Source organism: Batrachochytrium dendrobatidis (assembly GCF_000203795.2).
Source record: "Batrachochytrium dendrobatidis JAM81 unplaced genomic scaffold BATDEscaffold_3, whole genome shotgun sequence".
Classification (NCBI taxonomy): Eukaryota; Fungi; Chytridiomycota; class Chytridiomycetes; order Rhizophydiales; genus Batrachochytrium; species Batrachochytrium dendrobatidis.
In genome coordinates, this window is record NW_006281101.1 from 870,106 (window position 1) to 893,565 (window position 23,460).

At 39.5% G+C, this 23,460-nt stretch overlaps 9 protein-coding genes across 9 annotated transcripts; 6 read left to right on the plus strand and 3 right to left on the minus strand.

Annotated features, from left to right (window-relative positions):
- Positions 1-736: 736 nt before the first annotated feature.
- On the minus strand, positions 737-2,143 carry BATDEDRAFT_23476 (uncharacterized protein; the record flags this gene model as incomplete). Its single annotated transcript, XM_006677230.1, has 2 exons — positions 737-1,343; positions 2,022-2,143. The coding sequence occupies 2 exons, from the start codon at positions 2,141-2,143 to the stop codon at positions 737-739; spliced, it is 729 nt and encodes a 242-aa protein (XP_006677293.1).
- Positions 2,144-2,795: 652 nt separating this feature from the next.
- Positions 2,796-4,512, plus strand: BATDEDRAFT_86882 (uncharacterized protein; the record flags this gene model as incomplete). The annotated part of the gene is made up of 5 exons (XM_006677483.1): positions 2,796-2,976; positions 3,043-3,082; positions 3,147-3,193; positions 3,681-3,785; positions 3,860-4,512. The coding sequence occupies exons 1-5, from the start codon at positions 2,910-2,912 to the stop codon at positions 4,510-4,512; spliced, it is 912 nt and encodes a 303-aa protein (XP_006677546.1). The 5' UTR covers positions 2,796-2,909.
- Positions 4,513-4,703: 191 nt separating this feature from the next.
- On the plus strand, positions 4,704-8,660 carry BATDEDRAFT_87264 (uncharacterized protein; the record flags this gene model as incomplete). Its single annotated transcript, XM_006677484.1, has 13 exons — positions 4,704-4,781; positions 4,882-5,374; positions 5,451-5,854; positions 5,943-6,107; positions 6,230-6,252; positions 6,353-6,437; positions 6,509-6,715; positions 6,801-6,920; positions 7,013-7,084; positions 7,172-7,349; positions 7,432-7,832; positions 7,968-8,156; positions 8,226-8,660. 13 exons carry the CDS (start codon positions 4,704-4,706, stop codon positions 8,658-8,660), a joined length of 2,850 nt encoding a protein of 949 aa, XP_006677547.1.
- Positions 8,661-8,756: 96 nt separating this feature from the next.
- On the plus strand, positions 8,757-10,767 carry BATDEDRAFT_16052 (uncharacterized protein). Its single transcript, XM_006677117.1, has 3 exons — positions 8,757-8,824; positions 9,512-9,821; positions 9,912-10,767. The coding sequence occupies exons 2-3, from the start codon at positions 9,594-9,596 to the stop codon at positions 10,584-10,586; spliced, it is 903 nt and encodes a 300-aa protein (XP_006677180.1). The 5' UTR covers positions 8,757-8,824; positions 9,512-9,593; the 3' UTR covers positions 10,587-10,767.
- Positions 10,768-11,033: 266 nt separating this feature from the next.
- BATDEDRAFT_23480 (uncharacterized protein) lies at positions 11,034-12,633 on the plus strand (the record flags this gene model as incomplete). The annotated part of the gene is made up of 7 exons (XM_006677231.1): positions 11,034-11,181; positions 11,319-11,395; positions 11,475-11,527; positions 11,620-11,659; positions 11,729-11,902; positions 11,996-12,072; positions 12,159-12,633. 7 exons carry the CDS (start codon positions 11,034-11,036, stop codon positions 12,631-12,633), a joined length of 1,044 nt encoding a protein of 347 aa, XP_006677294.1.
- Positions 12,634-12,970: 337 nt separating this feature from the next.
- Positions 12,971-15,997, plus strand: BATDEDRAFT_34602 (uncharacterized protein; the record flags this gene model as incomplete). The annotated part of the gene is made up of 2 exons (XM_006677358.1): positions 12,971-13,019; positions 13,152-15,997. The coding sequence occupies exon 2, from the start codon at positions 13,400-13,402 to the stop codon at positions 15,995-15,997; it is 2,598 nt and encodes an 865-aa protein (XP_006677421.1). The 5' UTR covers positions 12,971-13,019; positions 13,152-13,399.
- Positions 15,998-16,232: 235 nt separating this feature from the next.
- BATDEDRAFT_34603 (uncharacterized protein) lies at positions 16,233-17,278 on the minus strand (the record flags this gene model as incomplete). Its single annotated transcript, XM_006677359.1, has 3 exons — positions 16,233-16,838; positions 16,919-17,097; positions 17,210-17,278. The coding sequence occupies 3 exons, from the start codon at positions 17,276-17,278 to the stop codon at positions 16,340-16,342; spliced, it is 747 nt and encodes a 248-aa protein (XP_006677422.1). The 3' UTR covers positions 16,233-16,339.
- A 407-nt stretch (positions 17,279-17,685) lies between these two features.
- On the plus strand, positions 17,686-18,932 carry BATDEDRAFT_23483 (uncharacterized protein; the record flags this gene model as incomplete). Its single annotated transcript, XM_006677232.1, has 4 exons — positions 17,686-17,811; positions 17,892-18,203; positions 18,544-18,658; positions 18,751-18,932. 4 exons carry the CDS (start codon positions 17,686-17,688, stop codon positions 18,930-18,932), a joined length of 735 nt encoding a protein of 244 aa, XP_006677295.1.
- A 525-nt stretch (positions 18,933-19,457) lies between these two features.
- On the minus strand, positions 19,458-23,125 carry BATDEDRAFT_34604 (uncharacterized protein; the record flags this gene model as incomplete). Its single annotated transcript, XM_006677360.1, has 11 exons — positions 19,458-20,149; positions 20,224-20,456; positions 20,539-20,880; positions 20,959-21,225; positions 21,298-21,347; positions 21,411-21,787; positions 21,861-21,966; positions 22,063-22,208; positions 22,250-22,478; positions 22,676-22,765; positions 23,046-23,125. The coding sequence occupies 11 exons, from the start codon at positions 23,123-23,125 to the stop codon at positions 19,475-19,477; spliced, it is 2,595 nt and encodes an 864-aa protein (XP_006677423.1). The 3' UTR covers positions 19,458-19,474.
- Between the last annotated feature and the right edge of the window lie 335 nt (positions 23,126-23,460).

The following is a 23,460-nucleotide window of genomic DNA, read 5'->3' on the forward strand; positions in this document are numbered from 1 at the left end:
TTGAGCTAGCACCCATCCAAACCAGAATTCAAAACAAAAAGAAAGTGCAAGTTGTAATAAAATACAATCTGAGCAGCTTCATGGATTGGCAATATCATAGACAAACCTTGCTGAGCTTCGGTTGATTCAACATCATCGGCAGTAAGAACAGTAGCATCTTCAGCAGTAGAATTGGAGTCAGGATTCAAAGAAGTCGCCTCGGAAGAACGATCGACAGCAGATGAAGCAGCAACACTGGGCTCGCAGATGTCCTTTGAATGATTTTTTTTTGTAGTGGAAACATTCTTTGACTTGGTAGGGCATATTGGAGTAGCCGGCTTCCCCTCAACAGTCGAGGTTGATGCAGGAGTCATGCTGATGGATTTGTTATAGAAATAAAAAAGAAAAAAGTTTGAATACGATCGGTCTGAATGGGGTCTATCAGCAGGTGAGGACTTGCAGAGGGTTGACTAATGGGAAACTTTTTTACTCTGTAATTTTACTACAAACTGAAATCATTTCTTATAAGTTTATTTGGCAAAATGTTGACATTATCCATCTAAGAAACCAAAGAACAATAAAATAGATTAAAAATAGAATATTAAATACGCAAATATGTGCTGGCTTGGTTGAGCTAGCGAGTATGTCTATTCCATACACCACCAGAGTGACGATCGGAATAGAACAAGTAGATGAGCATTGAGACTAGCATGCTGGTTGAATAAAACTACGTGCATATGAACCCAATCCAATATCGTCAGTCCATCGCATTAAACAGTCCTTGAGGAGTCTGGTACGTAAATGCCATCACTTTAAGCGTATTCGCAGATACAGTGGGATCTACACGAGAACAACCAATGCGATGAGACATGATACGTTGCCTTCGACTGACAGCCTGTATTTTGATTTCTTGAGGAACTGAAGGTGCATTAGGGTCTAGATGCGGGATCTGAAGTAATGAACCAAAGTCATCTTTACTGCCGTTTATTTTTAAAGATGTATTGTGAGCATTAAAGCTAAAATTTCGCAACAGTACTTTAGTCAGCAGTGTAGGTGATGCTCTTTTGGACGCAACACGCCGTTGATCAGCCTGCTCTGATCGGAGATGTCGACTAGCAAGTTCTGCAGCAATACAATCTAATTGATGATTGAATGAGCACGAGACTGCCTGGACCGAGTTTTCTGTCAAGAACGATCGAGGCTGGCCAAGACCTACTTTTAAAGGCATTATCTCTGAATACCCGCTATCAGTTGCAGCAAAAGATTCTTTTTGTAAATTAAATGAGACTGGGACAGATGGGTATCGATTGCCAAGCTTCTTTACTTGCAAATCTGGTTGGTATAGCAGCATTATGCGAGTAGGACTTGAATGGAATGTTAATAAATATTGACGTAGGTCCGCAATGGCCCAGTTATATCCAATCGATGGATAAAATGTTCAAGATAGACAAGTGTGAGGATAAAAAGAATCAAGCAGAACAAAATATTTATTCCGCCCTGATAACAAGAGCCAGTTTTTACAGCCATATTCACCAATACAGAGCCTAAATAAGGGTGTCGATATACAAGACAGCCAGTCTCATGACATGATTGGCCCAATTCACGCCAAATATACCGGATAACGTCGTACCATATGAACTCTTTCAATTTCACTGGCTCTTCTCATGGTGATCAACATGAAAACAACCGTTTTAGAGGTGATCTTTGGTTTGAATTAGAACGCGAATGTATTCGAGATTTAAGATACAGTAAAGTGGGCTGGGTTGACAGCATCAAGCCCAATATCTGAACTGTAATGTATGAGTTTGGCTATGCAAAAGAGGAAAGAGACAGCCAGTTCAAAACTAGTCTGATTGTGCGAGCATCATATAGCGGATGGTGTTAATTGAGAGGCAGTGCGGTCAAGTTGTAGTAGAAAAGCGCAGCGAGAGTTTATCATCATTTATTTCAAAGCAGTTGCTGAAAATAAATTCCATTTACATGAATACGGCTCGAGTACAGCTAATGTTACTGCGCCAATGCTTGTAATACTAATTCAATACTTTGCTGTGCACTCGATTTTAAGAAACTCCAGCCATATTGTAATGGCAATTACATTGGAAAGCGGATTTTTGACTAGTTGGAGATCATCAGCATGGAAAATGGGTGCAATAAGGACTTGCATGGGTTTAAAGTCACGATTAATATTTTTATAATTTCCCAAAATCACTAGTGAATTGCTGTTCCATTCCAAGTCCATCTGTTTAGTTGATGTGGTTTCTATATACAACGACTTGCCAATCTCAAATTGCCATATTGATCAGCCGCACATTTGCAAAATCCTTGCTCAATATACCATTAGGCTTGTGATTTTTATCGACCGCATTGTCAGTAAGCTTGTTTGACATTTCTTTAATAGTTTTTTCATTTGCCGCACTTTACAACCATCGACAATGAGAGTGAGGGAAATATTTATTTTGGATACATTGAAAACTCGACATTCATCATATTTCAAAGTCATTCAGATAGCATCAAGTAGGCAGCAACAGTATTCAACAACGCGAGTCCTGTTTGTAAAACTACATGATTGTTTGACTAGTGCAGACTAGAATGGAAAGCTAAAGCTCGTGTCAAAACAAGATCAGTACCAAGCTTGGCGAACTTGGCAAGCAGTTGCCGCTAAACCAAATGAGGAGATGCAACTCCATATTGAATCAAAAGGGTAAGCAGATCATCACCAAACAGACCGTATCAACAGTTTGTTGTACGGTACAGGAAGCACGATCGATGTTCCAGCCGTTCAAATCAACAGTCTACCAACACTTGCACAAGAACATCAAAGGCCCAAAAGTTTGGCTGAATGGATTTGTAATACTCAAACACATGATGCTGATGGTTGCTGAAACTTGTTTTACTTTTTTATTTCCATTGTCGCTAACCGCAAACTCGGTATGTCTGTTACAGCAATGGAGTCAATTGCATTTCCAGCTGTACAAAAGCTGTCAGAAAGAGTGATAGGTATACGGCCAACTTGGTCATTGGAACCTGTCAGGATTGTGAGCTTATACTTGTGTTTTTTTGTAGCTGTGTTGGGTCAGAATCCGGGACAGTTTACACTGCAAGGGCAAGTACTACATACAGTGCCTATTCGAAAGGCTTTATGTAACTGATTTTTACTATTATCATAGAACCAATACATATATCATTGGAACTGGCTCACGACGGATCTTGCTAGGTGAGATAAGCTACAATCTGCATTACAAATAGATTCAATGAGTTGGTCGTATTCATGTAAATGAAACACTATCTTGCAGTGATTGTTTTGGAATATGCAATGGTTAAATATTCGCTGGCTTTCATACTACAAATTGATTGCCATGCTTGCTCAATTGATATTCTTTGGCATAACCATACATTGTACGATCGACATGTTTGAAACTAGATCCATCCATTGCAATCCAGATGTTGAATTTATGTTGCCAATACAACTCCTGTATCCTAATATCGGATACGTTCTAGTTCAAGAGAACAAGATTGCAACTATGTATGCCAATCACCTAGTGTTTGGTTTGGATGACAGGAGAATTGGAGACTGAACAAGTGTCAATGATGTACTGCAACTGAAGTGATTAAGCATGTGTCCAGTTCTTATTTAGTGTTTCATTTTACGTGAATACGGTTGTAATATGCATCAACTTTATTAACTCTGTATAATACAACAGATACTGGAGAAGGAGTAAGCGGATATCAGCAGCTGTTACTGAATACTCTACAGGCAGCAGGAGTGACCAGCATATCTCATATTCTCTGTACACATCGCCACCATGGTAATGACTACTACCAATAATCGCCAATCCAAACGTTTCTATAATAAATCCAACTAATAGGCGTGCTGGTTTAGATCATATAGGAGGCATTTCACAGGTTCAAACGGTGGTATCCGCGCTAAAACAAAATCCGTCCACGCTCGAGATATCAAAACGACTTACCAATCGTGATACCTCGAATACCTCCAGCTTTCAACATATTCAAAACGGGCAGATTTACAAAACCGAAGGAGCAACACTGGAGGCAATCTACACACCAGGCCATACCGACGACCATGTTTCTTTTTTGATTGTAGAAGATGCCGCTCTATTTACTGGTGATTGTGTTTTAGGTCAAGGATCGGCCGTTTTTGAAAACCTGTCCCAGCTGATTGCATCACTGAAATCCCTGCAGCAGTTTTCTCCACAGCGTATATATCCTGGACATGGTCCTTGCATTATGAATAATGGGGTGGATAAAATCGTTGAATACATCAACCATAGATTGGAGCGTGAGAAGCAAATCTTGGCTTTGATGCAATCAGATCGAGATACAGTCTCATCTTGGACACTGGATAGTCTTGCTACGAAAATATATGCAGGATATCCGGACACAATCATTCCTGCTGCAAAAGCGACTATTCGGCATCATTTGGAAAAGTTGCAAGATGATGGGATTGTTAGTATGGCTGTGAATACCAGCAACAAAGCTGCTGATTCCGAGTCGTGGAGATTATCACAAGGATAAACTAAATAAAGCTTTCTGGTATTCCTATTTGTATTATAGCAGATATTTAGTAGTATATACGCCGTATACTTTAGAAATAGATTAAAATCAATTTCTTCAATGAGAGCGTTAACTGGACTATTATTCAAATAACGGAAACTTTTTTTGGGTTTGACATAAACTATTCGACAATACATAAAATCTAATCCATGATGCAGTCTGATACTGGATCTGAACTCAGTGATTCGTCCGTTTATGAAGCCTTGAGTCGCTCTGAGCGTATTGTCAATGTGGGTATATAGATTCGTCCTTGCAGTTGTATCTTCTAGCCATCCAGACTTTAATGACTTTATACTTGCTTCATTGATATATGCCTATTTCTTTTGATAGGGCTCAGTGGTACTGGACTGGAGGAAGCTACCGGCTGAGCTTTTATCTGCGCTGCCAGACCTTCCTCAATCTGCTCGCAAACTACACAAAAACACTCATCGTGACAGCACTCGGCAGAAGCATAATGTTTCTGTGAATCATACTCATCATCTCTGTGAAAAGCATCAGCTAGACCATATCAAACAGTGCCAGGAAGAGCAGATTCCAACAAAAGGATGTGATTCCAGTACACAACCAAAATTAAATGAATCTGGTCATCAATCGACAAATCATGCAAATGATGAGCATAAGATGAGCAATGGCAAAAGCCATGGTAGTCGGTCGCCTATTCGAGGAAGAAATAGAACTCGTATATCTAGCAAGAGTCCACAACATCTACATCACAAACAGCATAGTGATGATTTACTTTGGGAAGATATCGATGCAAGCCCAAGTCCTATCGAATCAAAACCATGTGATGCATCAGCATATCTTGATCATGTTCATCCACAAGGTATTTGTCTGTCGGGACCAATGCTAGATTTATTACTCGATATACTTTATTTAAACTGAGTCGAAATATTTTATAGCTGCTATTGATTCCCTTACACGGACTAATGATTTGCAATCTCAACCACAGCCACTTACTTTCAATAACTGCCGGTTTACTTACCTTCGGCCAGATCAAGTGTTTGAAAATGAAGCCAAGGAACATATTATGCCAAAATCAGACTCGCAGTTTAAAGATACTAAGCCACAGTTAGAACTACCTATACTCTCAACTGTAGCCCATTCATCCATTCCTATAGAGATAAAAGCAACATCTATACAGCCAGCGTATGATTCTGGATCTGCACCAGAACTAGCACAGCTATTTCGTACGCTTGAACTTTTAAATCAGCAACACTTGCCACAACATCAAGAAGCTAGTGCATTGCCGGATTTATTTCCATCCAGGTCTATGGCACAATCACCACTTAAATCAAGCATTAGGGTAATATATCACTGATTGATTTTATGGTTTGCTGTGTAACTTTAATAGACTAGCTTAACTCTATTGTTTTGGGCTGACTCGTTATTAGAAAGAAACGCGATTTGGATTGGATCAGACCTCGATAATGTCACTTGCAGAACTCTCGCAAGACATGCCGGATTCACCAGCTGGTATATCCACATATTGTAATACAGAGCTACAAGGAACTGCAAGCAAACCATTTTGTCACGATAATTTGGGTGAACAACCAAGTGTGAGTATGTTTTCAAGCAGCTTGTCAGATTCAACATATAAATAGAATTGAAAATGATGCTTATCGTGCATATTATCTGTACATGTTCAACTTATTTGATACTGTTGATACCATATATGTAGAAATTCATGGGATCAGCAACAAGGTAGGCGTCATTTTTTGTAAAGAATCTATACTAGAGACTGTTAATTTTACATTCAAAAAATCCAACTTTGATTTTGTATGACATGTTTGTGATTATTTAGTAACGAGTCCGCTGCTATTTGTACTCAAAAACAAGTATTAACAAAAGTACATGCCGAGTTGTCCAGTCTCACCAAAGAGTTGCATGTAAGTCGATTGTAAATCGATTGTGTAGTAGTCAATGAACTCACCAGCAAAATGTTTATTACAATTTTCAGAAGAGAATTGCAAAGGTCACTGAGCGTGAATTATATATAAAATCGCAAGAACTAAACTGGAAGTCTAAAGAGCTTGATTTGACAAATCGCGAATTGGCCTTTGTAGCCAGAGACAAGCAAATGCGTATTCAAGAAAACCGTATTGAGAAAGAAGTACAGACGTTGGTAGAGCAGCGCATTGCGTCTCAAAATGATGCTATTCAGCAGGTATGTGTACTTTTAATATTTTTATACCGCAGCGTTGCTTTTGAATTTTGTAGATAAACGATAATGCTTGGAAATCATTTTTTAGAATGCAAAAAGTATTGTTAAGCAGTATGGCGATATGCTTGAACAATCCAACAAAGAAAACAAACGTCTCCAGACATCATTGCGCGACATGGTGACTGCAAACCGATTGTTGCGTGATCAGGTACTTGCCAAATATGCAATAGTTGTTTAAAACATTGGAACACACTGGGTACTTGCAATCCATGAGTACCAAGACTAAACTCTCTTTTTTAGAACAAGCAGCTTTTGTTGGAAAAGAACGATGCTGAACAACGTTTAGAGCACCAAACAGTGATTTTAAAACAAGTAATTGTATTTTCAGGCTTGGCTTTGAAATTCTACTGCTTTATAGTTTATTGGCATGGATTTACCCATGCATGTGTAATTATTTAGTCCAAAGATCGTGTTGAGCGTCTGAAAAAAACACTGGCTTGTGCTCAAAGTAACATGTCGATGTCATCTAAAACGACAAAAAACAAAAACGTTAAAGATGGCTTACTACTTGAAACAGATATGTTGCAGCAAATGCAAAAAATAATCATGCGCCAGCCTATAAAAGTATCTGTGGAAAGTATGTGGCTTGCGTTTTGTAATACATGCATGGGCTGTTAATAGTTTGTCGAGTTTTTGTTGATGCATCTGGTATTTTTCAGCACAAACAGGATCTTTTGAACAAACACAATCTATTCAAGGGAGTACACCATCGAGTCTTTCTCAAACGCAGATGAATGGACCGAGACACGCGGTGCTGAATGAAGAGCTGCCTCTTGGAGGGATAGCTTTATTGGTACAAGTTCTGCTCAAACTGGTTTCGTTACATGACATTCGTTCAGTAGATGCTTTGACAGATGCGGATATTCCCGACGCTATGTATTTTGAAGCAATCACGTCTTCATTTGCTATTGTTGATGGTTCTATTTTCCAGTTTAAAGTAGATAAAGCAGAAAACAAGGATGCAGATTGGGATCAACGAGGCATAGTGATGCAGGTTATCAATTTATATTTAGAATTTGTGCTTAGGTTTCTGCGTCGTCCAACATGTCTACGTGCCCAGGTAATACTCGGTTTATTCTTTGCATCAGAATACACTCATGTATTGAGATTCGTGGCTGGTATAGCCCAAGAATACGCCCATCTTTTGCTTGGAACATGTCATGATGCTAATAACCAGCTGATATTGACTATATAGAAGCATACTGTGACTTCGTTAGTGTATCAATCGTTTGTAGAGATGGCTGGACCGCCCGCATCATTTATGAGCTTCAGAGAAGAGAAAGCTAGAGTTCTCACTTATTTGATTGTGCTATCTGGAGTATCACAAGCGGATGTATTGGAAGTCATGCTGGATGGATTATTATCCGAGTTGTTGAATAACCCTGTAAGTTGTTTCAAGCATTCCAGTCTAATACATTGCAATCTACACACTAACAAATGCATGATTTCACAGGGATGCAAAGCAGCATTTGTAGAGAGCAATGGCACACAGACAGTCATGTTCATATTGAGCAACTTTGCCATGCAGCCACGCCTAGCGTTTCTATCATCCGAGATTTTATTTTTAATGTCAGCAGCAAGCGGAGCTTTACAAGACAAGTTTTTTATGCAGTGTAGTCAGCCAGACATGCTGGATGCGTTGGCAGAGAGTGTTGAGGGTATTGACTATGTGGTGGCAATGGAGAATGCAAGTGCATTGATGCAAAAACTATCACGATCAAGCGAGTATCGAAACCGGATGAGAAGCAGTCCGAGACTGATGAATGTATTGAGAAAGTTGATGGAAACTCATAATCCGGAAGGAACCGGAGAAGCAGATATGAGATTGACAGAGTTTGCCTCTGCAAACGTGCGATCGGTGCTTCATCATCTCGATACTGTAGAATAAAGAAATAATGACCGGAGAATAGCGATCGCAGTTGCAAGCAATGGCTTGTGTCATGGTCACATCCACGCACTTTGTGGTATTTGCTTTTCCCTTCCTACAACTACTGTTATCATTGCTACAGTCTCGTCATCCAGTCGCAGTATCTGTTTCTAGTATAGTTGTGGGTAAGACTTGCTCTATTCCTTGCCCAGTTGTCTGTATTCACCAGCTAGCAATGGATCTGTATGGGTCGACAGCTACACTGGCTGCACAACGAATAGCCTTGAGGGGCTTATGGAAGATGCGCTTTCCCCACTGCATTCGATGCTGCAGTCTGCTAGTGTATGGCAATGAGACTGCCATCTTGCTCTTCAATTGCTGAATACATGTGTGCTGTCCTTGCAAGGGGAAAGGACTGCCATTTGTCATCATTTGATCACAGGGGTATTGTGAATGGACTATCTTGTTACAACTGTTTCGAGTTTCCTTTTATCAAACAGCAGTACTTTCTTGAAGCACACTATCCTGTCTTGTACTCATGTCTGTATGTCTGTACATCAGTCACTACGAATTAAGTGCAACTATAATATCATAGTATGATCACTCGGGTAGTGGGTGCATTCCAGTCTTCATTTATCTTAGATTCTGGCCCATTACTATTACCACGGAATGATGTGCGCGATAACATGTCCTGTAAGCCATTGGCTTTGTCGACACAATGTTAGTCTAGAAGCATTCCCAAAATCTTGCTGGCTTCGTTGGCTTACTAAAATGCGACCATCTGTTTCCAGTTCTTGCTTGTTGATACACATGGCTAATAACTAACTGGCGCATGCTGTTTTGTTCTTTTGTATTGGTCCTGTCAATTGTAGTCTCTTGCATCTTCCGAGTGGATAATAATAGCTAAAATCTCAACGACATCAATTTCTCCATACATTAAGCCACCACTGAAATATGTCCGAGGAGAATCTAAATGGAAGGATGGGCCATCTTACAAAAGAGGAAGAGGCTAATTTCTTTGTTTTTAAACATGAGCTGGGACAGGAAGGATTTTACAATGCTGAAAAGCATGATGACCACACTTTGCTGCGTTTTATGCGTGCTAGAAAGTTTCAAGTTCCAGCTGCAAAAAAAATGTGGATCGATTGCGAGAACTGGAGAAAGGAATTTGGTGTGAACACTGTAGGTACACTAGGCTTTGCGATCTGGTGTAGCGTTGCTTGGTTTGATACATTGCTGATCTGATGTTTTCATTATGACCTTTATATACAGATTTTGGAGGATTTTGACTTTCCCGAATATCCTATGGCTAGGAAATATTACCCACGATTCTACCACAAGACCGACAAGCTAGGACGTCCTATCTATATTGAAAGATTAGGTGTTTTAGATGTCAAGAAACTTTTTTCCGTCACCACAGATCAGCGCATGCTTAAAAATCATGTTTATGAATATGAAAAGCTCGTGCATTACCGACTCAAAGCATGCTCCGAAAAATATGGTCGCTATATTGAGCAAAGCTGTACTATTTTAGATCTACAGGGTGTTGCTGTCTCGACCTTTCCCACCGTTTATTCTCTTGTTCGTGAAGTATCTGGAATTGCCCAGAATTACTATCCCGAGATGCTTGGCAAGATGTATATCATCAATGCGCCAATGCTTTTTACAGCTGTCTGGAACCTAGTGAAGCCTATGCTAGATGAAGTGACGGTCAAAAAGATTAGTATTTTGGGAAGCTCTTACAAATCCGCCCTACTTGAAACAATAGATGCAGATTGCATTCCTGGCTATATGGGTGGAACGTGTCAATGTCCTGAAGGATGTGCTTTTGTCGATCTTGGTCCGTGGAACGACGGTTCTGTTCCCGAATATCCTAAACCCGAGTTTGAAAAGTTTATTGTCAAGTACGGAACTGTTTCCGAGGGCGATCAAAATGGAAAACAGTGATAAAGTCCAGCCATAGAGAAATGAGTATTTGTTTTGGTACTTGCTTCTGATTTATCTAATCACCCGTTACTTTACTTGCTGTCATTTCTTTCCACTGTGTCACCTACCAAAACCTCTTTCAACACGAGTTTATGAATACTATTCAAGTTTTACTAGTAAATTCAGATTTATTGTATTGGGGTATATTATGGCTATTTTGGCATTTTTGGTTGTGTTGCTCTGATCTAGCGTATATTTTTGTCAATACCAGCCTTGCCATGTTGCGGATTATAAAGAGTCGGTCATATTTCGTAGCTCACTGACTATAAGATACAACAGGCTTGTTTAAGACTAAATTAGTAAAGCATGTTAGCAGGGAATGAGTGTCAATCAAGATTGGCATTCATAAATACAAAAATTACATTTTTAATCAAGCCTGAATTTGCAGTTTGGTAATCAGGAAACAGTATGCCTGAATACGAGCTATTTGCTTGGAGTGCTGGTCTAGACTTGCCTACATTCGATCCGTTCTGTTTGTCCATTGCTGCATATTTGAACCTTGTTGGTGCTGACTGGTCCATTCATGAATGCAATACTCCTGGAATCTCTCCAAATGGTAGCAATATTGTGATGAGTGTTGAGTCAATCCATCATTTGATAGAGACTGCTGCTGCCATGACACTGGCTTACTGTGTAATGCTGAATCTAAACACTGACAGATTTGTCACTGATTTCAATGACTTGTTTGGCTAGGTGAATTGCCAGTGCTTCGTGCCGGAGTTGAACTAGTTGCAGGAACTTATAGCATCATCAGTACACTCCAATCCAAAGTGAGCATGCTCTTCATACTATCTTCAGTGTGTTGTAGTTGATCAATCTATTGACGCATTCGACTTTTTGATGACATAGGGACTAGATATGAATAGCCAACTTTCACCAAAAGACAAAGCTGAATCGCAAGCGTGAGTCCATCTCGAAATACTTGCATTCTAGTTACAGTTACTCAAGAAATCGATACTTGGACACTGACGATTCATTATAAACATGTTTATAGATTTATTTCACTTATTGAATCCAGGCTATATGATGCATTGGTAAGTGTTGGACACGTCCAAGAATGAATGCCATCACTTGCGTTTACTAATCACACTATTTTATACCAGTTGTACACTTGGTGGATTGAAAGCGAAAACTACAAGAAATCAACACATCCAACACTTTTTGAAAATCTGTCGTTTTTTGGAAGGTACAGCATTCCTAGCCAACTCAAAGAAAAAACAAAGATCAGACTGCAGGGATATCGCATGATTTGTATCGATGGAGAAATGGTTCCCGAGGTGTGGCTTTTCGCTTACGGTTTTTAGTAGATTCATTCATGAGTTGAAATTTAAAGTATTGATCATTTTGTGGCATGTTGAAATCAATTATAGATCTATGTGGTTGCTCGTGAGTCATATCGAGCACTTTCCATCAAATTGGGCGATAAGAAATACTTTTACGGCGACAGGTAATTCTGTTTTGATGAAATGGCATATTCGGCAAGTAGAATGATGAGAAAAGTGCATTCATTACAATTATTCCTTTACCCAATAGTCCATCAACACTGGACGCTATTGCATACGGGCATCTTGCACTTCATGCTTATCCGTCACTAGCAGTGCCAAAACTCTTTTCAATTCTTACCTTTGAGTTTCCCAACTTGATTGCATACTGTGCTCGCTTCAAGCAAGAAGTTTTTGCAACACCGCTGACTCCGTCGTTGCTGGTTCGTCCATCCTTGACAAATATGATTTTCAACTTTGTGCGTGACCCCGAGCCGTACTTTTGCTTCTACTGGAATGGATTCCAAAACAAGATGGTTTCACACGATAGCAAAAAGTTGAAAGAACAACGAGTCCAAGCGTTTTGGAAAGGTGCTTCAATTGTGGCAGCAGTGGGATTCTTTGTTGGATTTGTGTTTGCAAATGGAATTGTTCAAGTCTCGTTCCAAGACAGCGACCAAGAACGCAGTGAAGATGATGAGTCTGAATCCAACACCACATTGGATTATGACGACATTTGGGAATAAACTATACATTCAGCAGCAAGAGTGTCTCTAGTCAAGACTAACAATGCCTGCCCTGAAGTGTTGCATCTTGATAGAACGGATGGTTAGTCTAAACCTTTGCTTGTATTTAATCCACTTGGTGGTATACGTATATTTACAACCACTTGATGCAGTTTAATCATTGCGGGGCTCGTTAAACAATGGTCGCGTTTGTGGAGCGCGATATAAGCAGTGTTGGCCCAGAGTCACCAGATAGGCTTACAAACAATAGTATAACAAATAACAAATTCAAAGTGTAGAGTTTAAAATAATAATAGAATACACCGTGATGTCGCCCTTTCTTGACTTTTGTTGCATATCTTTATACTGCATTGGATACGCTCACTTACTGCAACCAAAGATAATAGGTATAAACAGTTTTGTTGATTGCAGCGGAATTTAGCTTATATCCATTATAAAATTGAACCGGTGCTTATTCATCATACGGCAGTCTTTTGACATTTTTGATGCTTTATTTAAATAATGCTCTCATAAATTAGATATTGGTTTGATACGTTATAACCCAAAATACACGCATCAAAACGCATTCTCAGCTACCATCGAGCGTAATTCTACCTGATTCGACAATACTACAATCGTACGTTAGTCAGGATATATTGCCCGATTTTAAACTGACTTGCAAACAAACGACACATTACCAGCGTTTGTAAAAAGTATTCATCGTACCAGGTTTATTCCATAGGACACTCTTGTATCAACCATCTACATCAAACCCTCCATTTCAACAATGATTGACTCGTCATTTCCAAACTCATATTCGCGTCTCAAGTCGGACATATGTGAGCTAGAAGCCCTAGGAGCCATTATCCACTCTATGCAAATACCTCAAAACAGAATTATTACGCAGGCTATGGAGCGGCTTTTACAGCTAGCAGGAACAAAACATTTTCTTCCTGAATTTTCATGCTTTCAGATCATCATTCTTCAAGCCAAGTGGGCAAGAGAGGGAAAGTTTGATTTGGGATATAGTATTCCTTGGAAGGATGTATACTCCTCTTGGGGATCTGAATCGCAGTTTAAAGATATTGCTCAGAGAAAGGACACAAACAAAATTGGAGGAATCACCGACTCCATTCATGGATCAATCAAACCGTCTGGTTTTGATGCACTCGACATTCCCATCACATTCAAGACAGATACGAATGAGTCCTATCATACACCCAGGAACACTGGCGTGTTTTCTACTGGCAATATCAATAACTCTTTTCACACCAATAGTGCAGGCAATGACAATCAAGTAGTCGAAAACATTTCGTGGTTGTTTGGCTCACCTAAAGAAGATCTAGCCTACACAAATCCATCAACATCTGCCACAGTCCTATCTCAACTGCCATCGAATATTGTGCCAGCAATGGCAGATACTGTACATAATATATATGGTACCGAGTTTTTCCCCGCCCAGATCGACTTTAACGAAATCTCACGACTAGGACTTGCTCAGCAAACAAACTCTACAGCTCAACAGCCACCTAGTTTCTTTGAAGTTGGATGCCAGATGAAACCTGTAAATAGGCCGTCACCGTCGAATGATCCGGCTGTAGAAGAGTTTCTTCGCGAAATTGGACTTTTTCCATCACAGAGTAGAGCCAATGTAACATTACCTAGCACTGAAGCCAGTCTGCACAATCTCAATATTACCACTATGCCACCCATACCCATTGCACAAAATTCGTTTGAAAACATGGCATTTGGATCTATACATACTGATTTGAACTGTCTTTTTCAACCCACAGATGCTTTTCAGTTATGTTCAATGCCAATTCAATCGCCCGCATTTTGTGATGCATCGTTGTTGCCAAATTTAGGAAATATGAACAATGATATGGAGGTTTCAATCACACCGCCATTGGTCCATTTTGATTTGCCAAGTACCGGATTACAGTGCCCATCTTCCCTTTTCTCTTCCGTATCCCCTATTATGATGGATGCATCTACTACAGAACTATCGAGCTTGCCCTTGCTGCCAGGAAATTACGTTCCGGTCGAGAATACTATCAAGCCAAAATCTGTGACCGCATCTTCAAGTGACATTTCCAAACAATCCCAAACTCCCAAAAAACCCAAAGAAGTTAGAACCAAAACACTTGGACGTCCGCGTACAAAGAATATTCAAGTACCACGACGTTCATCTGTCGAAATTCTACCAAATGAAGGACCGACTGTTCTTTTATCTCAATCGGTGCCAAAAGTTAAACCTCCACGTAGTCGTAAACGCACATTAGTTGCATCGGGTAAATCCATATGTGGTGATGGCAAAGCAATCCATAGTACCGCTGGTGGTATTAAAAGTACGGTATCGACAGAATTGTCTGATATGAATGGAGTGAATGTAGCACCCAAACCGCAACAGCTTATGGTGGATCTTAAAACCACTGAGCAGTTTATTATGGATTATATGGCCACCATTGATTCTGGAACATTTCCTAATAACACAAGTGGTGCTGTACCTAAAGCACCTCTTTCCATCCGAGAATCTGCTCACAAACTAACTCTTCCTAGGTTAATGAATGCATCCTCACAAATGGTGATTAAACCCCAAGTCATACCAACACTCGTTGAATCCAAACCAGATCCTTCAGTGACTTGTAACATGCATAGCGATGGTAACGGTGTAGTGAATGCAATGCCTTCTGAAAAAGTATTGAAGCTGGCAAAATTGACCGAATATCACCCAGAACCTCAGTTACTCCATTCCATTCGAACAGTAAAGCGACCACTTAAAATCACTGATCCTTTGTCTGGCTCTACTGGCGAGAAATCATTATCTATCAACACGAAATCTCCAATGATACTAACTGCTACTGAGCTACTTGGCGGCGTGGTTTCAGCACATCCAGCTGGTGTGGGAGCAGTCAATACTGTAGGTCGTGGACGAGGAACCCGTGGTGGTCGTGGCAGTCGCGGAGGCCGCGTTAATCGAGAAGGTCGGGCAAACACTACTCATGCTTTAGGGTCAGCACCACGATCTACTTTAGGAAGACCCAAGGCAAACTCGACCCAACCCTCTAAAAAACGTATCAAACCTACTCTTTCATCCACTCAATTGTTTCCGACTCAATCCGCAGACTCTACACTTTCTGCACCACCGATACTTCTTGCATCTGAATCTGCTACGGACATGATGCTGGGTAGCGTTTTATCATCAGAAACGGTAGAGTCAGATTCTCCATCTGCATCACCCTTGTCAACTTGCCATGCGAATGAAAACAGTATGGAGTGCGTACCCGAGACACAGTCGAATTTAGTGTCTGGGTTTTCGAACCGTAATGTTGAGAGTATGGTTGCACGTGGAAGTTCATTTGCAGCTGCAGCAGAATCGCACTGATCTGTTCAGAAATCATTATATCAGTTTGGTCTCATTTAGAGACTTGTAAATCATTGGATATTTCCTTATAAACACTACTTTCAAATGTCTTTTAATCTATTTTGTATAGTAATGGATGGTATTGAGGACTGCAGAGCAACAGCTGTTTTTTTGTAAATGTGTTGTATATTTATCAGAGCCTTTTAGGTGATTTATGGCTGGCTTATTTGATGAATGTTTACTCCAACTGGAATAAATTTCAATTCACGGTATACATTTCAATGAATAGTTTATTGTTGATAAGCCCGCTACTTTGATTAATATGCTTTTGATGATTTGATTCATCAAACAAGTATCCAGACACTATTTTTTCATGAATCGCAATTGAGAAAATGAAGACATGGATTTGGACGGTGCAAGTACCCGGTTCTTTCTATTCATTTGATCTTCTAGAGTGTGCTCTATAGTAGATCTTGATGAAGTAGGGCGAGGCATAGTGACACGCATGACACCAGTGGATGGTCGTTGAATTACCCTGGATGGTTGAAAGTGAGGAGTAGATGCAGCAGCATAGTACTGTCGAGTCATTTGCTGACGATTCTTGTGCTGTTGAGCTAGCTTTTCTTCAGCCGCGGCTGCTTCAAATGTGTTTGGGTTCATTGCTAAAGGTTGAATAGTGTTTAGTCCAGATGATCTGGAGTCTGGTTTTAAACTTAGCCGACTACTGATTGGTGATTTTGATGAAGATGCTGTTGCTGGACGGTGCGCAATAGGATTGGATGTGTATGTGCTCTGTGGTGGCCGGGTTTTTTGCAGTAGTTGCCTCATCTGCTGGATTTCTAATGTGGCCTGTGAGAGCTGTCTATAAAAACAAAGTTTAATTAAGCTGAAATCAGTCTATTTTCAATAAAAAGCATTCAATCTATTCATATAATAATGCACCTTGCTATTTCTCGGTATTTATGCTGATACTCGATAGCTTTTTTGGTAAGAAACTGATTAGACTGTTTGAGTGCTCGGATCAATGCCAGCGAGTTTTCGGACTGAAACCGTATTGTTTGCACAGCATCCTCAATCACAGAGTGAATAGAAATGAATGCCTTTTGGACATCTTCTGGCATCTAGTCGTTGAAATTACAACACATCAGATATAATAAAAGCATATGTTATGGAATAGAGTTGAAGTAATTCAGCGATCGTATCCACTTGGATCCGAATGTTTGCATAAGCTACCTGCTGATCCAGTTGAACCATCTTTACATGCTGTTCACACACTGGACATATTGATGAATCTAAAGACATTTGATGTCTCTGTAGATGGGAGCGGCTATGACCATTACTGCCTTGTTTCGATTGATCAAAGAGTTGTGGCAATGGATTTGTTTTAGATGCACAAGCTAGACAAGAGATATGACCACATTCACCGACTTGAAATGGCTGGGAGACAACATCATTTTGCCAGGAATGATTGATGGCAGCACATCTATGACATGAGGTAGAGAGTTTATCAGTCAGAAACCCACAACAACATTCAGGTTAGAGAATCAGGAGTAAACAGATTCTACCTGTTACAATGTAACCACTCTAGTGAATCCATGATGTTCAGTCGAGATGGACATTTGCTGCCAAGAAACAGCCTTGAATGAACAGCCGCAACGCGTCGTATCGAGAAACCGAATTCATTTCTACGCGATGCTCACCTTTACTTCATGAAACTCACTGCAGATATCGTAGCTGCTGGCTCAACTGCAAAGAGAAATAAAAACGAGTTAATATGCACTTATCTTTCTCGTATTTCTCATGTATCTGTTGTTGGTCGAGGTATTGTTGATATGGTAAGCTACTCATTCAAATCTCTGACATGGAATAATACAGCAAATAATTTAAACTGCTCCATCTTGTTGAAATACCATAGAGTGGAATATCGGTTTCTAGCAACAACCTCACCGTTTTATTTCTTTACGATAACAAAATTCAAGTCATTCAAGGGTTAGAAAATTGTCACAATCTGACTAGGCTTTATCTTCAAAACAACAATATTTCATCAATCTCTGGTCTTGAAACCGGCCTTTATAAGCTCTCAGTCTTGAATATCAGTGGAAACAAAATCAAAATCATCAGCGGGCTGCATAACCTGCCTAATCTACAGACCCTATATGTTGATAAGCAGATCTTGAACAAAGATGAAGCTGTCGAGTTTGATTTGGACACACTTGCTGGTTTATCCGTAAGTTACCACGCCTCATAATTCACCCAGTCCTATAGATAGTTAACACGGATAAAGATATTTTTTGATTGATCATTTAACAAAAATTTACTGACTTGTATACAACTGTGACAAGACATCCCTGACAACATTGACAGCTACATGTAATAACATGGCCAATGTGTCTTGTTTGGGTGTATTGAACAATTTACAAAATTTAGATTTACGAGGAAACGTTATTCAAGACACCGATGTATGATTTATAAAGCTAGATTCGAGAAAATAATACAATGTTCACCAATGTCTGTCTTGTATACATTTTCAATTAAATATATAATGATTTTTGTCCTGAACTCAATAGGAGCTGGAAATACTGGTAGAACGTTGCAAGTCGTTGAGCTCGTTGCAGATTGCCAATAATCTAATTCGCGATAGATATTTACGACAAAAACTGATCCTTGCAAATTCAATGCTAAGTAAGTACTGTATACTAAAGTTATGAAAATATTAAATTGAATGATGCTGTTTGTAGATTATCAATGTTTTATTATGGTTTTCTATTTTCAAGGATCAATTGATGGCAAGGATGTTACACAAACCGAACACGAGTTTTTATGTCGCATGGAAGCACAAAGATTCACCAGATCAAAGCTATCAACTCAGCCCAAACAAACACTACATGAACAGTTAGAAGAACCGCAATCACATCCAATTCCACATTTACCACCCTATGCATCTCAATACAGGTGATTAAATTATGCTTAAAATATCCTCACACTATACAGTTACAAAGACTAACACTTTTTTCAGAGATTTGATTTTACAGAGATATTCAAAGTAAATTGAATGTCAATTTGAAGCATTAATCAAAAAGACAAATCATATTGAGTTGGTATGCTTACAGCCGTATTCACGTAAAATGAAATGCTAAATGGTAATGATCGTAGCCAATAACAGCTTTTCAAATACATCAATTGATAAAATATTGAGATTATTGTTGGTTAAATCTATGCTGTTGGTTGATGATTTAAAACACTAGATCATCTAAAGTATAATGAGTGTTTTTAACAGCAACTATCACTGATTTGATTTATTCATATTGCGGCCAAAGGTGGTTCAATTGATGCTGTATCAGCACAACGGTGTAGTATAAGTTGACGATGAAACAAGTAAACTTGATGTCACGGTATAAAAGTTTAAATAAAAGCATGTGGATGGTCGGTAGATTGTGGCATGCGTATAACAAAACTGGAATCCAAAAAACTATCTGCTTTTAGTTTATAAAATCAGCTTCATTTGGTTTCAGTTGGGGCAACTGATGCAGATTCAGAAGGATTGGTTCTAGGAATCGGTATAGAAGGAATGCCATAAAGCTCCTTTAAGATAAACATGGAACAGTCTGTATCATCCCAGTAACTCATGTGTACACCAAGAGATGACAAGTATGGATTCTCTAATACACCTTCTTGAAGAGTATAATCGAGTCTACCACTTGGGTTCAATAAGCGTAAATCTGCATTTTGTGCTGCTGCTTTCGTTGCATTACTAACCCGCTCGGCAATTCTTTGGGGTGAAAGCGCTGTGGTACGCTCAGATGCTGACAAAGCAGCACCTTTCAAATTAGTATTCGAGGCTCGCTGAGGAGTTGTCATTTCAAACTTTTGAGATGGTTTTTCATCTAGTGACAATGGATTAGCATTGTCTCGGATGGGTTGTGACTGTTGTGCTAAACTCCCCGCATCAGGAACATGAGCCGTTCCAGTCGTTACTGGCACTGGTACTTCTACCATTTGGCTCTGTGATGCACTTGGCGAAAATCCAACCATGTTAATTGCACGGCCTGCTTGGTTCACCATCTCAGCTGTTGTGGAAAACCTAGTAAACAGTCCCATACGAACCGACTCAATAATGTTTCGACCGCGCTCCACAATACCGGTTCCAAGATCTTGAATACCATAGATTGTCTCCTAAATATTTAAATCAATCCAAGTTCTATTTAGTTTTGTAACAAGTCCACGCCGATTAATTATAAACACCATACCGTGATGCCACCCTTGGTATATGGAATAGAAACAGGTTTGAGGTAGGACATAGACTTTATGACAAGCGGTTCAATCCTATGAGCAACCGGATCATATGGATGAAAAATGTTGTAGAGGGATTTGACGTCTGGTCGCGAACATCGAGGATCTGCCAGTGACGTTTCAGCACCCTCAAATGCACCAATATGATTTCCACGCAATAGTAAAAACACTCCGATTGGTGATCCCAATGCTGCAAGTAAAAATTAAAACAAAACGATAAAAAGCTAAGTAAAAGTTGGAAATGTTGGAAAACATACAATCCCAAAACTAACCAAACAATGCATTCACACGAAAATCTAGAGGCTCGTACTCCAGCGTATCCACTGATTCTATCAAGCCAGAAATGCGACCATTCTGCACTGTTTTGGCTAAAAGATCGCTAAGATCAACCTCGTGTTTGGGAGCTTTATCATCTTTACCATCAAGCGGCCTAGACATGTGTTGATGGCTCATGATATCGTATGCCAAAATGCTTCCAAGCGAATGACCATACAGTGATATTTCCCCAGAAAACGTAGGATTTCTTTCTAAATACTTGTGATATACACGATTCAACTCTGTGGTAACTTGCCGAATCATCTCTTGCCTGTATTTGGGAGTAAGATACATCAAAACTAGTGATTTCAAAGCATAAGCTACATGTTTCAAATAAACTGTACACTGCCTACATATCATCTGTTTGTTGAACGTACCATCAATAATAACATCCGAAACAAGCATTCGAATACTTGGTATACCATCCAAAGTAATATCATCAAGTGTCAATTCTGCTTCATCTCCTGGTGTCTCGCCTTCCGGTTTTCGCATGCTAAAATCAATGTTTTGTCGCCATTGGATAGGAAGAACTTGAACACCGCTTCCTGCGGGAATTATCTTTGGATCTTGATTTTTGAGAACAGCTATCTGATCGTGAAACTGCTTGGCAGAAGCCTTGATTGCTTTTCTAAGGATATCACAATCTACCCACAATATCAATCGTGCAAGCCATCAGAAAACTAATATATGTCAAATGTCAAAATCAGTCTAGTTACCATGAGGGAAGTTTACGGCATCAACTCTTTCGCTAAGCTTTTGTCCAATTCTATATAATAAAAAACAAAATTTAATACCAAGCTTACGTTTAAGATATCAAAAACATACATACCCATGAATAACAAAAACAAGATGATCCACTTGGCGCTCAGTATATGTTTCTTCCTCTAAATCCTCTTCCGTTGGTATTTGCTCAGACGCCTTTGTCGGCACTAAGTCTGGAATAGATTTTCCATCTGTGGAAGTGGCAGGAGCTTGCTGGTTTAAATCTGCCTTGCTTCCTCGCCTAATTGTTCGAGCTGTATTGGCCAATCGACTTTTAGCAGTGAGTTTGCAAACCTCGCTCCAACTACGAACCAATTTCATTCCAGAACTGTTGGTCACTGCTCTAGTAAGCTTGCTTGTAAGCATATCGGATTGAAGCCATGCCGATGTAGAACTTGCATATACAACATATTGATTCATGTATGGCCCAAAAAGAGCCCATCTCTGCTTTAATAGCATATTTGTTTAATGCGTGTTATAATTTACATTGAAATTAGAAAGGCATATTTACACATACGGTTTCTGGCTTGTTGGACAAAATAGAAGCATCCTCAGTAGATGATAGTGAAGTAGGAACTGTAGGTATATTAGATGCTCCCGCAGGCACCCATGGAATGTATTTCCTATATAAAATAGATTAAAAATCTATTGGCTGCCCTGTGCAAAAACCCAACTAGTTTAAATCAAGCCATTTAGTAAGCTAGATCTTGTTCAAATACCTATATCCGTCTTCCAACTGCCGGGATAAATTTTCATCACAAGGTTGGTATGAAGATCCAGCTCCTGTTGGAGCAAACCAGGTACCACGACGAATTTCATATGTTGGTCCTGACCAAAACACTGATACATATACCAGTATAAGCAACTGTAGTTGCATTCCAGTGCATATCACTCAAAAACAAATACATCTATAAAGCCATACAACTTGCCTGGGTAGATTTCTAAATTTTCAACGTCAATCTCATACAGATTATCCTCTCCCCCAATAATGCAGTTGTCTTTTTTGGGTGTGATACGCTCTTTTTGACGAACAGGAGAAAGTCCATTCATATTGCGTGTGCCTCCAATAGATTTCTTGACTAGTTTTTGATAGATTCCTTCAATGGCATTGGAGTCATGCATGGAAAGTGGTTCCCTTGAATGGGCACATTAGAGAATCCCAACGATACTGTAGTTAGTTTTTTGTACACTGAATAACAATCAATTCAAAAAGATGTAATGTTCATGTATAGTCAAGAATAACCCGACTATTTCAAGTGCAAAATGCGATCGCTAATCAAACCAACAGTACAAAAGCTCAGTTCACAGAATAACCAGATAAATAACGTTTACCATTGTGATGCTGGCTTAGCCACATATCCGACTGGTTGATACTTGAAAGGAGTGTCATCTCTTATTGGAATGTCTATTGCCCGAAACCATCTATGCAAGACAGGATAACAAGTCAGTAAAAGGTTAAACGTAGAAGCATATTATTCCTAGACTAAAACCCAATGCCAGGACCATTGCAAAAATATATATTGGATAGGACTGAAAATAGAAAATATCAATAACCCTAGTCTTTCATGACCCTTGACTGCAATAATATACCCAAAAATGGCAACTGGCTGATTAAAATGCAGCATAGCGGCTTATTGATATCTAAATCTATAGTCACACTATAGTGCAGTAAAAGAACAATGCAAAAGTCGTAGAGCATTACCTAGGCTTAAGTTCTGGTGGTTGAATAGGGACAGAATGGGTTGTAGAAGGGGATGCAGAAGCAGATAGTAAAGTGGCCATGGTTGATGTGTTTGAAGACAGCTAAAGTTTGCAGATTTCATTCAATTTTATTTACAGAATTTTGCATGCTTTGATGGAATCATGGCTTTCTGCAGATATAAACACGATTCCATCAGGCATTTTTGGCTGTTTAGTCTTTATTTTCGGAATTCAAACAGCGATTGCTGCAACTGAGTCTAATCAGTAAATACAGTGGCTGGGTGTTGTCTCGAATCTGGCAGCTTATATCTATTTATGGATGGCATTTGGATCAAAGCGCTTTTTATTTTGATATCTGGTCGAAAACTAAATACACAAGGGTGGATTTATTTTACAATTCATGACATTTAAACTCA